Genomic DNA, 16,067 nt, shown 5'->3' on the forward strand with positions numbered 1-16,067 from the left:
TCAATGCAGGGAAGATTAAAATCACCAAGAAGAATCGTAGAACCAGACGAATATCCATCAATGACAGAACTACAGTTGCTAAGAAAATTATCTAGTATATTATAGGTGACAGGGGGCGGCAAATAGACAGCACATATCTTCATAGAATCATGAAAATCGCCACCGGAACCAATAGCAATCCATACATCCTCATAATTACTCTCCCAATCTGACATACGTCTTGACAAAATTTTATTAGAAACTGCAATGAGGACTCCGCCCCCCAATTTCTTATGATTACTGATATTGGAGGATTCACGATCGCGACGATATACAGTGAATGTGTTATCGAAAATTTCATTGTCAAAAATCCCACCGTGCAGCCACGTCTCAGTTAAGACATAGACATCATAGTCTGAGTTTTGTATATGCTGACGTACATTAACTAAATTACTACGTAAACCTCTTGTATTCTGGTAATAGATTTTGATAGAATCGAAAATAAAAAGTATAACAATAAATCTTGTCAATAAACATAATATTAATACCCGATTAGGATACCGACTTCAATTTTTCCAGGCTTCCTATGACAATAGTCTCAAACACCTCGTCCTTTTTCATAAATATTCGACCACCACGCACCCATACAAATTTGTAGTTAATTTCCTTTGCTCTCAATCTAGTGGCAGCATGAATTATTTTGTTAGTCGGTGATAAATGTTCGATTATGTAGATAGGTGAGGGTGTATCTGATGCAATACCAAGGTCAGCAGAGTTCAATTTGTTCTTTTTGTTGTTCTTATTATACTGCTGGCTAGCTGCAAGAAAGGTGTCACGAATGCGAGGGCTGCCAAATTTGACGAGTACAGATCGTGGCCTGTTACTTTTTGGGTTCATTTTAGCGATTCTGGAGCAATACATTATGTCGGTATCTTTTATGTCGCACTTAATGACCTTGCTGAGTTGGAGAACTGTATTAATCAAATTTTCTGAGCGATGTTCTGGCACACAATGCAATTCAACATTATTAGACCGTGCATGTTGTTCCATTGAGTTTAAATCTCTTCTCAAATCCTTTAATGAGTTCATGAGAAAAGCGTTGTCCTTTTCCAATTTATTTATTATAATACATTTTTCTTCAAGTTTTGATTTAATATCATCGTATTGTCCGCTGTAGAATGTAAGTGATTGCTGAAAATCGGCTATTAGGTTATTGATTTGAACGAATCGAAACGAGATCGAAAACGATTTGAACGAATTACGAATGTTAAGATCATTTAAATAATATATTACTTTATACCTTTATTGCATTCAAACTTTAGTGAGGTAACTAATAATATTAAATATGGTGATTTGGATGGATTTTTGTGTTTAAATTACTAAAAAATACTCGATCAATTTGGATTAAGTTTGATGGGTAAACAGATAGTATACAACCTGCATTGGTTATTACCTACTTATTAACATATTTTTTATCCCATTGAAGCCGAGATAAATCGAGGAAAGCGGCTGTTCCTTATATTTATATTTAAACAATAAACTATAAAGAAAAAGAGGGTCATATAATCTTATATATAAAAATGAATCGCAAAATGTGTTGGTAAGCGCATAACTCGAGAACGGCTGGACCGATTTCGATAATTCTTTTTTTATTATATTCCTTGAAGTACGAGGATGGTTTTTATGTAGAGAAAACGTAAATATGTACCACGGGCGAAGCCGGGGCGGACCGCTAGTATAATATAGAAGAAGGTTTACAAAATTGACAGTAATAAGAATGGTTAAATAAGTTTCAGCGAAGGGTTCGACGGGTTCTCATGAGGGAATAAAACCCGAAACAATGGCAGTATCTATAGAAAACTGAATAGTCATTATAGTCAAAATAATGGAATCACCCGAAATAATACAAGCCAGATGTTTTTCAAATATTAAATTACGTTATTTTTTTTGTATAAATCTCTTCATTGTATGATACCTATGTATTTTTATACCTAGTTTAGGCACCAGTCTCACACTTATTTATTTGTACTGAAAATGTGTAAACTTATTTATGTAACTGATGTGAGAAAATAAACTCTTTTTTATTATTATTATTTATTATTATTTATATGATTAATCTTACCTAAGAGTAACCTTAATTTTAAATTAGGTAATATGTTTGAAAAGTACGTAATTTTCTCTAATCACATTTCCTCCTAAGAGCAAAAGATTAGTATTGGTTGAGCGGCTAATTTGACGAACGGGGCCGGTCCGGATTTCGCGAAAACCGAATAAACAGGGCCGGGCATGTAATTAATACCCGTAACGTTGGTTCTGCAAATTAATGGCGTGTGTGAATATAGGTGTTCGATCTGAATATGCTATTGAAAAGGCGAGTCATTGATTTTGCATTTATAAATATCATTATGGCACTGTATATATGTGAGTATAAAGTTTGTACAATTTGTGAGTAGTCCAGTAGGTAGGTATCATGTAGATTGTACATATGACTACATTTAATTTCCTGTCAGTTATTGGTTTTAAGAACAGGAAAGCCATCTACCATTAACTTTTGAGGAATTCCTATGACCTGCTTTGTAGACATTTAGATCTCCTTATAGATATAATGACAACTGATGTAAAAACTTACAAGTATTTCTTAAGCCTTGTTCATTTGACTGACCGGTTGGCTTGGTTGGTAGTGGCCCTGCCTTCCAAGCCAGAGGTCGTGGGTTCGATTCCCACCCGGGGCAAATATTGTGTGATGAACATAGATGTTTGCTCTGTGTCTGGGTGTTAATTATAGATCTATATATAAGTATTTATTTAAAATTATATATGTATGTTTATCAGCCGTCTGGTTTCCATAACACAAGCGAAAAGCTTAGTATGGGATCAGATCGTGCCGTGTGTGAAAATTGTCCCGAAACATTTATTTATTACTAGCTTTGCGCCCGCGGCTTCGCCCGCGTTTTCGAAGAAAAACCCGTTCCCGTAGGATTTCCGGGATAAAACCTATCCTAGGTCCTTTCTCGGGTATCAAAATATCTCTATACCAAATTTCATGCAAATTGGTTCAGTAGTTAAGGCGTGATTGAGTAACAGACAGACAGACAGAGTTATTTTCGCATTTATAATACTAGCTTTCCGCCCGCGGCTTCGCCCGCGTTATCAAAGAAAAACCCGTTCCCGTAGGATTTCCGGGATAAAATCTATCCTATGTCCTTTCTCGGGTATCAAAATATCTCTATACCAAATTTCATGCAAATTGGTTCAGTAGTTAAGGCGTGATTGAGTAACAGACAGACAGACAGAGTTACTTTCGCATTTATAATATTAGTACGGATTAATTTATTTTACATGGAACCTTTATTTAGTAAAATAACTATGTGAATATGCAAATCCCATAAAGTATTTGTTTTAGGTATACATACAAGTGGAATTGATAAATGTATATACGCAAAGCTCTGGCTTTACCGCGTAACAAATTTACACCTATCTATTGATAACATTTAATGCGATGATAAGATATTTCTTCATAAAACTAATTTATACGCATCGCAATATCTAAATAATTCGCTAAATCCCAAACACAATTACACGCTCCTCCAATAACAAGGATCGCGTTCTAATCATAATAGTTAGAACCTAAGTCTGCATAACGTATTTTTGCAACAGATACGTGACCCAGTTCGCGCGTCCCGAATAAACTTATTAGCTATCTTAGCGTGCTTCGGTGCTTTTATTCAGTATTTTTTCGTTGAACAGAATAGAATGCCATTGCCTCATAAATTGAAGCTTTGATGTGGCTTTGATATCAGTTTCTGTCAATTAGTATAATGGTATCTACAAAAATGTGATTATAAAACAAATCATTGTCAAATGAAAATTAATGAGAGATAAATTTTAATTGAAATACTAAAACCAGTTTATCTTTATCTAGCTGTGCCCCACGGTTTTACCTGCATTGCTCTGCTCGTGTTGGTCTCACCGTGATGATACCGCCTTCCTTGATAAATGGGCTATCTAAGACCGAAAGAATTTTTCTAAAAAAATCGGAGCATTAGTTCCCTGATATTAGCACGTTCAAACAAACCAACTCTTCAGCTTTATAATATTAGTAGGTATAGATTATTTTTAATGTTTTATACCAAAGTAATAAACCTACGTGTAATTATTTAATACATCAATGAATTTGTATATATGTAAAAGACATTATATTAAGGAAACCCAACGGACGAATAGAGCAAAACGAGTTAAAACTTTATCCAAGTTCGTCGCAAGGAATTCAGATAAATTTAAATAGCAAGTTTTCCTTGTACGAACAGACGGTCTAGTTAAATAACAAAACAAGACGAAGGACCAGTAGAAATGTCCTCGGTTAGATTTTTCGAGAAAGAATTGGTGGACAAACAGTAGGTTCGTTATACCCACAAATAATTTGTAAAACAATGATAAAGAAGTAATAAGTTACAAATAATAAAATTTGCGTAATTATAATTTCACATTCGTTCATAAAATAAACACGTCTGTTTAGAAATCAGCTACAAGATCATAACTTGTAATTATATCTACAGAAATAACTTTCATTACAAAATTCCAGTAACATTTAATAATTTAAATCTCAAAACAATGCTTATTTAATTAAAAATAACACGCGTATTAATATCCAAAAATAAATATTATTCTCCACATTAATTGGACCCTTGTTGACTTGCGTGGGATATTTAGAATGTTCAACAAAATTCATGTTTAACTTTGTTAAAACTTTTCGTAGCATGTTCACAAACATGAATATGAAACGTAGCTGATAATAAATTCTTTACTTTCGTAGCACACACGCGTAGCGGTTCAACGTAGCGATGGCTACGCTGATGCTACGTGAACCGCTACGTGATTTATCGTTTTTAGTTACAAAATAATTTTAGTAATATAACTTTTTAGCCAAGAATCATGTAAAATCAGCTGATTATTGAGCCAAATTATTCTCAAAACTTATATAAAGGACTTGTCAAACTGTACCTTTTTTCGATAGTTATTATATTTAAATCAATTATGTAACTAAAAAGCGTAATGCATTTTACAAAATCATGATGAGAACGTAGCTTATAATATCGTTAAGTGTCGTATTTAATATCGTTAAGTGAGTGTTGATTGGTCTGAATAGGCTTTTATAATTACGAAATAACATTATTTTTACACAAAAAGTTAAATTCACCGTAGAATAAATCAATCTCTGCCACGTTATACAGGACAAGGATCATTATTTATCAACCTACAAAGTTAAAAAAGATTCATGAGTGTGAAGGTGTATTCATTTAAAAAATGCAGATCTCGTAGTTTATGTTTCACTGATCAGTTTTTTTAGAGGCAAATTAAAATGAAATGGGTAAACAATATTTTGTTTCCTATCAGAGTAAGGATATTGTATTTGATACTACTTTACCATACCGGGTCAACACTACTATTACCAATATTAATTTTTCGATCCAACGTAAAAAATGAACGTGGAAAATTATACTTAGACGTAATTTATTCAGAGAAAGCCAAGCAATATTTTTAATTTTTAATCACATTCTTTTAAATTATATATGCAACACACTCACTCGTGCGTGACGAGTTTTCATAAAGTGCCTCAGGATTATACTAAAAATACCTTTTCGCCACTGTCCACATTTATATTGTTTCAATTTACATGAATATTCATTATGGTTGTATAAGCACATACTATTCAAAGGAATACATATTTTTCGTTTAATTTAATATATAAATAAATAAATAAAAAAGCCTTTTATTTCCTTCAGAAAATACACACTTACAGAATTAGTTGTTTTATAGTATCAAGAGTTTTAATAACACAAATAAAAATTTAAATAGGTTGATAGTTCCAGGTTTTATATGCACGTTTTTTAATACGTAGTATTTATTATGTTTTATTATTCTGTAGGAACCCCTCTGCGGGTAAAGGCCTCCTCCAAACGTAGCCAGTTTTCTCTGGATTGCGCTATTTGTATCCAGTTTGGACCCGCTATGCGTTTTATTTCGTCCTCCCATCTGTTATAAGGTCTCCCTTTCTTTCTTTTGCCCACTGGCCCCCTCCATTCTGACACTTTTCTTGTCCACCTGTGATCTTGCAGACGCGCTATGTGTCCGGCCCACTTCCATTTTAACGCCAGAGCTTGTTCTAAACCGTCTGTTGCTTTTGTGATGTTGCGTATTTTTGTATGTCTAATTTTATTTATTCTCTTAATGTTAAGCATACTCCTCTCCATTCCTCGTTGGCACGTTATAATTTTTTCTTTCACGCTTTTGTTAAACTTCCATGTCTGACAAGCATAGGTTAGGCATGGTATAAGGCAGGAGTTCATGACCTTTGTCTTCAGTTTAATTGGCATGTTGCTCTTAAATATTTCTTTGAAGCTCCAGTACTTATTCCACGTCAGCTGAGCTCTGCGCTCAATTTCCTGGTAGTTGCTTAGCCTGTCGAAGCTTATTTGTTTGCCTAGGTATATGTATTTTTCCGTATATGGGAGAGGGATGTTGTCGACATAAATTGGTACCTTGGTGTTATTGGTCATTACCATAGTTTTAGAGAGGTTCATTTCAAGCCCAGCGAGTTTGCTTGCTTGGTTTAGTGACTTTACCATGTGTTGTAGTTCTTTTCCTGTCTCTGATATCAGTACCAAGTCGTCGGCAAAACGTAGATGGTTTAAATACTCCGATTTTACTTTTATACCACATTTGTTCCAGTTAAGCTTACTTATTATCGATTCTAATGTGGCTATAAATAGTATAGGGGACAGTGGGTCACCCTGTCTCACGCCTCTCTTTATAGGAAACCAAGAGCCGGCTGTTTCCAGTTTAACTCTACTTTTGCTCTTCTCGTATATGCTTTTGATAACTCTTATATATTCATTTTCCACATTCTGTGTTGCTAGAGTTTCCCAGATATAGTTGTGTGACACCGAATCGAATGCTTTTTTATAGTCAATATAAGCCAAGTACAGTGGTCTATTTCTCTCTTGGTATTTCTCGATGAGAAGTTCGAGTGTGTGGATGTGATCGATGGTGGAGAAGCCTTTTCTGAATCCTGCCTGTTCGACAGGTTGTCTTGTTTCCAACGAACAGCTAATTTTTTTGGTAAGGATTGTAGAAAATAGCTTATATGTGCTCGGCAGCAGGCTTATTGGTCTATAGTTCCCTATATCGTTCGGGTTGCCTTTTTTGTATAAGAGAATTATGTTGGATTCAGACCATTGCGTGGGCGTCTCGCCATATTCGAGGATAGAGTTAAACAAAATTGTAAAAGGTGTAGCTAGTATTGGAGCGGCTATCTTTAGAGTCTCGTTTGCTAGGTTATCCGAGCCCGGGCTTTTGTCTAGTTTCAGTTTATTCAATGCCTCAATGACGTCATTTTCATCAATTTGGAGGCTTTTTTGTACGTTGCCATCACTGTTGTAACATAGGTTCTCGTGGCTAGTGTCTTCTGGCTCTTTTGTGCTGTAGAGATCTCTGTAGAACTCTGTCGCTATGCTGATGATGTCGCCACGATTCTTTTTGGCTATTTCACCTCGTTTTAGCTCTTCTATCCAGGTTTTATTTGGTTTCAGCTCTTTATATGCCTTTTTCGTGCTTCCAGTTTGGCGTAGATGTTTTTCAATAGTTTTGTATCTATAGTTGGCGTAATCTTTTTTTATGTATTTGTTTACAACCTTGTAAAGCGCCGAGATTTCGTTTTTTGTTGCTCTAGTTTTATTTGAGCTTTTCTGTAATTCTTGTCTTCTTTTAAAAAGTTTTAATGTACGCTCTGAAAATATTTTGTGGACTTTCTTTGGGTTTTGTGCTGCTCGGGCGTTTTGTAAGCTTAATGTGATGATTTTAATTAAGTTGTCGTAGTATTTTTGAACTGGGACAATAGTCTCAGCTACCATTTGATCTTCCGATATGTAAGAGTTTAGGTATTCTTTGAACTTGGAGATTTCTTCTTCACTTTTTATTATATTCTGTTGACAGTTAGCAAACTTTGTTCTATTTTTTTGAAAAGTGTATCATGTGATATTGTAGCTCTTACTGGCCTGTGGTCCGAAGGGTAGTTAATGTTCAGTACTTCTATATTTTTGAACAAACGTGGTCGGTTTGATAATACAAAGTCGATTTCGTTTTTGTACGCTCCATCCGGTGATCGCCAGGTCCATTTATGTTTGGGTTTTTTCTTGAAGAAGGTGTTTAAAATTGACAGTTGGTTTTCACTAGCGAAATCGATTAATCTTTGTCCTCTCTCGTTTCTAATTCCATATCCGTGTCCTTTCATGATTAAATGCTCCTCTTTTTTTGGTATCCCAATTTTAGCATTTAGGTCGCCCATCACTATGAAGTCTCTATGTGCTAGATCCATTGCCCTATTTACTGTCGCGTAGAAGTCATCGATCTCATTCTCGTTTGCTTGTGCAGTAGGGGCGTAGACTTGAATGATGGATAGTCTAGTACTCTCAAATTTCAGGTTCAACATGGCTACTCTTTCAGATATGCCAATGTAGCTTTCTATATTATTTTTAAGATGGTTTTTAACTATAAAACCTATACCATGTCTTCCAGGTGTGTGACCAGTGTAGCAGAAAATGAAGTTTTCGTACTCTTCTATAATGTTTCCATTCCTTCTTGTTTCTGCTAAACCTAAAATGTCGTATTTAATTTCTTTGAAAGCTTCATTTAGCTCTATCAAACTTTCATATGATGAAAGTGTTCTAACATTGTATGTCAGAATATATAACGTATTTTGTGCGGTTTCATTTTGTGGACGGTAGTTTGGAGGGTTTTGGTCATGATCTTCCACGGTGACCAGCCGGCTTGGAAGATGAGTTAGGTTTTCTGATAGTGGTTGTTGTATGTTAACGTTGCGAGAGGGGGGCGGTAGTTGCTATATATTAAGTTTGTTATTTTGCTGTAGATCTGATGAGTTGTTAGTGTTCTTGTTGACCAGGTAATTCAGCATGCCCGGTTTTATAATGCCTTCCGATAGGCTTGAAGTTCTTCTTATTTGCGTTTGAGATTTATTTTTTTTATTAGCCTGTGTATTTGTTTCAGATCCTTTTGTAGTTTTGTTTTCAGGTGAAGTTGAAAGCATTCTTTTGTTATTTCCAGCTGTTCTGTTTATTTCACTAATGACAAGCTTATCGTATTTTATTTTTACAAGGTTTCCCTTTTCCCTTTCGATTTTTGCTTGTTCCTGAAGCTCTTTCCTCTTCTCCAGAATATTTTGTGGAAAATCTTCAGTTATATAGTAACCGGTATCTTTTAGTGCATTTCTATTTTTAAATAAATTTATTTTTGTGCCAAGTGTACAAAAAGTGACAATTATTGGGCGAGGTCTTTCTCCCTTCTTGCCTATTCTTCTAACTTCTTGAATATCCCTGCGATCCAGGTCCTGAGAAAAATGTTCTTTGATAAAGTTCATTATGAGAGTTTCTAGGTTAAAATATGATGTTTCCACTTCTTTTATTCCGAAAAAGACGATGTTATTTTTTCTTGCCTGTTTTTCCAGAAAATACAGTCGCTTTTCTTGGTTTTCACATTTTTCCCTTAGATCTTCGTATTTTTCATTGAATAGTTTAAACTTGTCATCCAATATACTGTTTATATTTTGCGTAACTTTTTCGGTCACTTTTTCCCCACTTTTTTCTATTGCGGTTTTCTGTTCATCCAAATCTCTTCGAATTTTTCGAAGCTCGTGCATAATTTCCTCCATCTCCTAACTTATTCTGTACCTACTACAGTTGTTCAAGTGGTTGTTTTGGTTAAGCTAGCGCCCTCTTGTGTTCCTAAGTCAGCTTGCTAAGGTTGTTGGATCGCTCGTAGATCGAAGATGGTTTTGACTTGTATTAGTGATACGGGCAGATTTCCACAGGTGTCGCTAGTGCCTTTGCTGATATCTTTGTGTTGGTGATACGGGTAGTTTTCCACAGATGTCGCTAGTCACTTTGAAACAGTTGAGCCACTTCTAAACTGCTAATTTGTGCAAGTCATCCCGGGCGGTATCGATGAAGTAGGGTTATTTATATCACTTTTATATTGACAAACGGTTTCTAGAATTTTGAAAGCTCACGATTTGCATCAGTTTTAGTTAGTCCTTCACTTCAAATTGTCTAAATTTGGGGAGATGTAACTGTTTAAACACGAAATACGGATAGTTCACATTCACGCAATTTTCACTGTTTATAGAGTTTTCACACCATATAAGACGTTTTTTACAATATATGTTGTAAGTCACTTATTTGCCTCTTCACTTTTGTCTTTTCCACTGAGTACATTCACTTATTTTTATTTTTAGATCACTTTTGATACGGAGCCGAAGTAAACATTGGCACACTAGCGCCCTCTCTCCCTTAAAACAATGCTTATTTAATTAAAAATAACACGCGTATTAATATCCAAAAATAAATATTATTCTCCACATTAATTGGACCCTTGTTGACTTGCGTGGGATATTTAGAATGTTCAACAAAATTCATGTTTAACTTTGTTAAAACTTTTCGTAGCATGTTCACAAACATGAATATGAAACGTAGCTGATAATAAATTCTTTACTTTCGTAGCACACACGCGTAGCGGTTCAACGTAGCGATGGCTACGCTGATGCTACGTGAACCGCTACGTGATTTATCGTTTTTAGTTACAAAATAATTTTAGTAATATAACTTTTTAGCCAAGAATCATGTAAAATCAGCTGATTATTGAGCCAAATTATTCTCAAAACTTATATAAAGGACTTGTCAAACTGTACCTTTTTTCGATAGTTATTATATTTAAATCAATTATGTAACTAAAAAGCGTAATGCATTTTACAAAATCATGATGAGAACGTAGCTTATAATATCGTTAAGTGTCGTATTTAATATCGTTAAGTGAGTGTTGATTGGTCTGAATAGGCTTTTATAATTACGAAATAACATTATTTTTACACAAAAAGTTAAATTCACCGTAGAATAAATCAATCTCTGCCACGTTATACAGGACAAGGATCATTATTTATCAACCTACAAAGTTAAAAAAGATTTATGAGTGTGAAGGTGTATTCATTTAAAAAATGCAGATCTCGTAGTTTATGTTTCACTGATCAGTTTTTTTAGAGGCAAATTAAAATGAAATGGGTAAACAATATTTTGTTTCCTATCAGAGTAAGGATATTGTATTTGATACTACTTTACCATACCGGGTCAACACTACTATTACCAATATTAATTTTTCGATCCAACGTAAAAAATGAACGTGGAAAATTATACTTAGACGTAATTTATTCAGAGAAAGCCAAGCAATATTTTTAATTTTTAATCACATTCTTTTAAATTATATATGCAACACACTCACTCGTGCGTGACGAGTTTTCATAAAGTGCCTCAGGATTATACTAAAAATACCTTTTCGCCACTGTCCACATTTATATTGTTTCAATTTACATGAATATTCATTATGGTTGTATAAGCACATACTATTCAAAGGAATACATATTTTTCGTTTAATTTAATATATACGTAGTTATAAATATACGTAACAGTGTATACATATCTAGGTAGTTTTTCGTGTATAACGAGATGAAAATTAAAAGAAATTAATCATTAAAAGAGCACACGTGTCAGAAGTGAAGCTTCTTTGGCAAGATTAAAAGATACCAAAATCGTCGCCTTACTCCATTACGTGATGGTATTGCCATGACGCGACCTTAGAATTTTACTCTCAACGCGCCTAAAGAAGTTTCACTTCAAAATAATTATACCAAAATTGTATTACCTATTTTTGTTTCAAAATATTTTCTAAGACTATCTAAGGTTTACATTTTAAATACCTTAAACGTACATTGTTATCAATATAAAGCAAGAGACATTTTAATAAAATATCACGTAACGTTGATTAAGATATCACAGAAACTGTCCAATTTATTTAGCCATTAAATTTACGATATGATATTAAATTTTGGCGATTTATCACGCGCGTTTAAAATCTTCTTATGACGCTTTAATATTTATGAGAGAGGTTTTATGAGCCACGAACAATGGTTATAAATATTTGAAATCTAGTTTTAATGTAAGGATCTATATTGTATTAATATGAGAAAAAATTGAATTATTATTTTCATTCAAAAGATGGATGAATATATTTTTGTCATTTTAGCAGGACAAATGTGTTAGAGAGTAACACATTAATATTCACATTGTTTTCGTCATGCTTGCTTATTAAAACATTGCATGTTACTTATAAAAAGCGTAATTTACCTCTTTTTCTGTAAAACCGAAGCGAAATAATCTAGCATCAAATTAAACCACGTTTAATATCATCATATCACACTTCAGTCCAAACTTATTTCATACCGACTTCATCCGCGAACATTAACGCACAACTTTGCAAATATCCTTCTGAAATAGCTGGCTTAACTCCCATTATACTCCGTCCCTTTCACACAAAGCCTTTATCTATAGTAGTAAAACAGAGAGATAGTTTTAGAGAGTTCAGTCGGAACATACGGAACCACAAACTGCTGGGAACTCGTAAAGTTTACTGCTTAGTTCAAACACGGATAATATTCCTTTATCTCTATTTACTTCAACTGTCATATATTGGTTTGTTTGTTCATGTGTTAAGAAAAAAATAGAAATGACTATTTTGTAAGGAACTATTCTAACGATTATATATATATATATATATATTTTTTTTTTGTCTTAAGTAGGACGCAATTTAACAAAAATTCAACGATGGTTTTCGTATTTAAATTATAAATAATATTTTAATCGATAGTTTCACAAAAAATCTATATTAAAACGTCAATCTATTTGGTTTTGGATTTGAGAAAAATGAGTAGTTAACATTTTAGTTATTATGGCTAAAAATACATTTCAATACAAGTAATCTTTTCATATTGAAATTTACCAGAATATATTTTATTCACTAACAAAAAATTCCAAGAAAATCTCTGTATCTACAACGTGTCAATGAAATAAACGAACCTACATCAGCGAGTTATTTATCGTTTATTATTCCGACTTCCGTTCCTTTAATATTAAAGAAGGTAAAAGAAAAAATAGCTGAGACTTCTTCATATATAAACATTAAACATAAGTTATATTACCAAGATAAATATTTAATATACAGTAGAAAATTGGACTATTGCTACCTCGATATTGTGGTTTTTATTAAATCAAAGGGAGTGAAAAGCCATAGTACGGGAAAATACAAAGATCCTCAAGTTCATTAATATTTATGGGAACATAAAGGTAGTATCGAGCTCTTTCGAAATTGTATTCAACTATAAAAAATATTTTCTGTACAAATAATACCTTTACTGACTATATACCTAGTACTAATACTTAAACAAATGTTAAAGTATTCCTTAACATAAACTTCTCATTAATATTATGTACTTTATGTGGTAATAAATTAACTTATATCAGACAAGTTAAACGCCAATATCCCGGGTTAGGAAAAACAGTCTAATATTTAACTCAAGAATTGTGTCGTTTCTTATTTTCAAAGACAGAGCTTTCGTTTTATATACACATTTGAAATGAATTAACTTTAATAAACCAATGAAAATGAAATGAAATGAAAAACGTTTATTTATACACACATTATAAAATAGTTACACAATAAATTAAAGACACGACGATCGACTAAACTAGGTACTAGACCTGTGCTATAGTCGATCGACGCTTTCCTCTCTTTAAGACAAATAATGCATAAAATGAATGTAAATATTTCAACACTGTTCTATCATGATTGTTACAAGCGAACCCATTAATATTATTCAGTAAAAGTAAACCGCTAAAGAGGTTTTAGACCCTTTACGTTACTGGAAAAAGGCCAATCAAGGTGTGAAAGGGGATTGGTAATCCTAACCGTCCCCAATGAGGTATTAAGGACCCACATCAGCATTCGATGTAACCGGTGACAGCTATGTGATTACGTCACAGATTATGTAAGAGCGTTTAGGCGGGAATGTATTTTTTTTTAAGTTTACTTTTTTAATTTTAACGTATCGAGTAAGCAATGGAGAATTGAAAAATTCAAATACATTATAAACGGTGTACTTAATTAAAGCATAATAAGTTATTTTGCTTTGAGTTCGATAAATGTAGCCTTGATTTATTTTATTTAATATGTAGTTATTTTTTCTATTCCTGAAAAGAAATTCAAAAGTTTTACGTTGCAACGACGAAGTAAAACATTGCTTCTAAAATGTAAAGAATTTTGTATTACGCTTCTAGCAAATCTAAATAAACAGTACACGTATAGTCCATACAACGGCTCATTAAATTTCTTGGCTTCGTTTAAATTCCATACACTATTTAACCATTTCAGAGACAAAGGTTCTTTCAGCCTGGCCAAGCGCTTAAAAGAAATGTGCCAACCAAAATCGATCTGCCGTAATTGGGTTATACTTTAATTAATGGAGTCTCTTGTTATTTTTGTGCACACGCTAATGAATAAGCTAGAACTTATTTATAATTAATGGACTATTTATAACTCTTTTTAAATTATAGTGAGAGTAAACAATGTAGCGCGTTCTAAACACTAATCATCCTTGCTTTTTAGTTAGACAGAGCCTTTTTTTCCTTTAGGATTTTATATAATCCTCTTTAAAGAATGTTTATAACGTCAACTATTTTATATAAAACTTTTATTTATACCTAATTATCTAATATATCTAATATTCTAATATTTCTAATATATATTATAAAGGCGAAAGTTTGTAAGGATGTATGGATGTATGGATGTTTGTTACTCTTTCACGTAAAAACTACAGAACCGATTACAATGAAATTTAGCACACATATAGAGGGTAACTTGGATTAACACATAGGATAGTTTTTATCCCGGAAATCCCACGGGAACGGGAACTATGCGGGTTTTCCTTTGCAAACGCGGCCGAAGCCGCGGGCGGAAATCTAGTAGATAATAAGATTAAAAACACAACATGTAAGTACGTTAAAAATATAATCTATCATAAAATGTTTGCGCTTGATAAATATCGAGTCCCTTTAAACACATAAATATAAAAAGTAGAACAAATACAATTCGTAAAGTGAGTTCGTGAGTGGTCTAGTTACAGATACAGCAAAAAAGTCGAGAAAACCCGTCTCACTATACAAAAATAAGTTCTTTCACAGTTTAAAATTAAATTTGGCAAATTACTAATTGTCTATAGAAATACAATTTTGTCAGGCAAAGTAAGGGCTAATAGAATTTAATAAAGTTACAGTACAATACATTCATTATTGGAGGATTCAAAAGCACTTTGAAAGCCTTTGTTATAAATGTTTTAGTTTAATTTCATTATTATTATTAAACTAGATTTCCGCCCGCGGCTTCGCCCGCATTTTCAAAGGAAAACCCGCATAGTTCCCATTCCCGTGGGATTTCCGGGATAAAACCTATCCTATGTGTTAATCCAAGTTACCCTCTATATGTGTGCTAAATTTCATTGTAATCGGTTCAGTAGTTTTTACGTGAAAGAGTAACAAACATCCATACATCCATACATCCATACAAACTTTCGCCTTTATAATAGTATTAAGATGTAAGTATAGTTAGAAGTTTTGTAGACGATCCGCTCGAAAAACATTTAATATTTGATCTTATTGTTTTATAGCAAATAAGCCTATACAATATTTCAATTATATAAACTCTATTTCATATCAAACTCAAACGTAAAAATACAAATAAAGTAATACCTAAATATAGCGATATTCTATAATTTATGATAGTGACTTCAATAATGAACAAAAGAATACATAATTTATCATCAAAAGTTACACATATCCAAATCATACATAATACTTTTCATTATTTAGCACCTCTGTGCAAGATTATAATCTATTTATATAGATTACAAATTATAAAACAACAACATAAGCTACTTATGTAATACATAACACGATTTCTCGCGGCCGAAATCGCTGACTGATGCCAAAATATAGCTTATTTGAAAATACACTGAAGAAGAAAGTCCCCAAACAATACGATTGTCAATCAAAAACAATTGACTGGCAAATCGAAAGCTATGTTTAGTTTAAAGCACTTTGTACGTCCATTTGGAAGTTAACGAGTGTTTAAACTAGTTC

General features: G+C 33.1%; 2 protein-coding genes and 1 long non-coding RNA gene across 3 annotated transcripts in view; all 3 read right to left on the reverse strand.

Moving 5' to 3' along the window:
- LOC149901337 (uncharacterized) overlaps positions 1–16,067 on the reverse strand; it is a 197,218-nt gene that overhangs the window by 52,620 nt on the left and 128,531 nt on the right. The gene's annotated exons all lie outside the window — the stretch shown is intronic.
- beta4GalNAcTA (beta1,4-N-acetylgalactosaminyltransferase A) overlaps positions 1–16,067 on the reverse strand; it is a 117,710-nt gene that overhangs the window by 16,934 nt on the left and 84,709 nt on the right. The window lies entirely within an intron of this gene.
- On the reverse strand, positions 8,876–10,326 carry LOC149901341 (uncharacterized). Its single transcript, XM_090111716.1, has one exon. The coding sequence runs from the start codon at positions 9,701–9,703 to the stop codon at positions 8,876–8,878; it is 828 nt and encodes a 275-aa protein (XP_089967842.1). The 5' UTR covers positions 9,704–10,326.

This window comes from Colias eurytheme, chromosome 17, assembly GCF_061535395.1.
Source record: "Colias eurytheme isolate Ceu_HAF_F1 chromosome 17, ilColEury1 Martin Lab GWU primary, whole genome shotgun sequence".
NCBI lineage: Eukaryota > Metazoa > Arthropoda > Insecta > Lepidoptera > Pieridae > Colias > Colias eurytheme.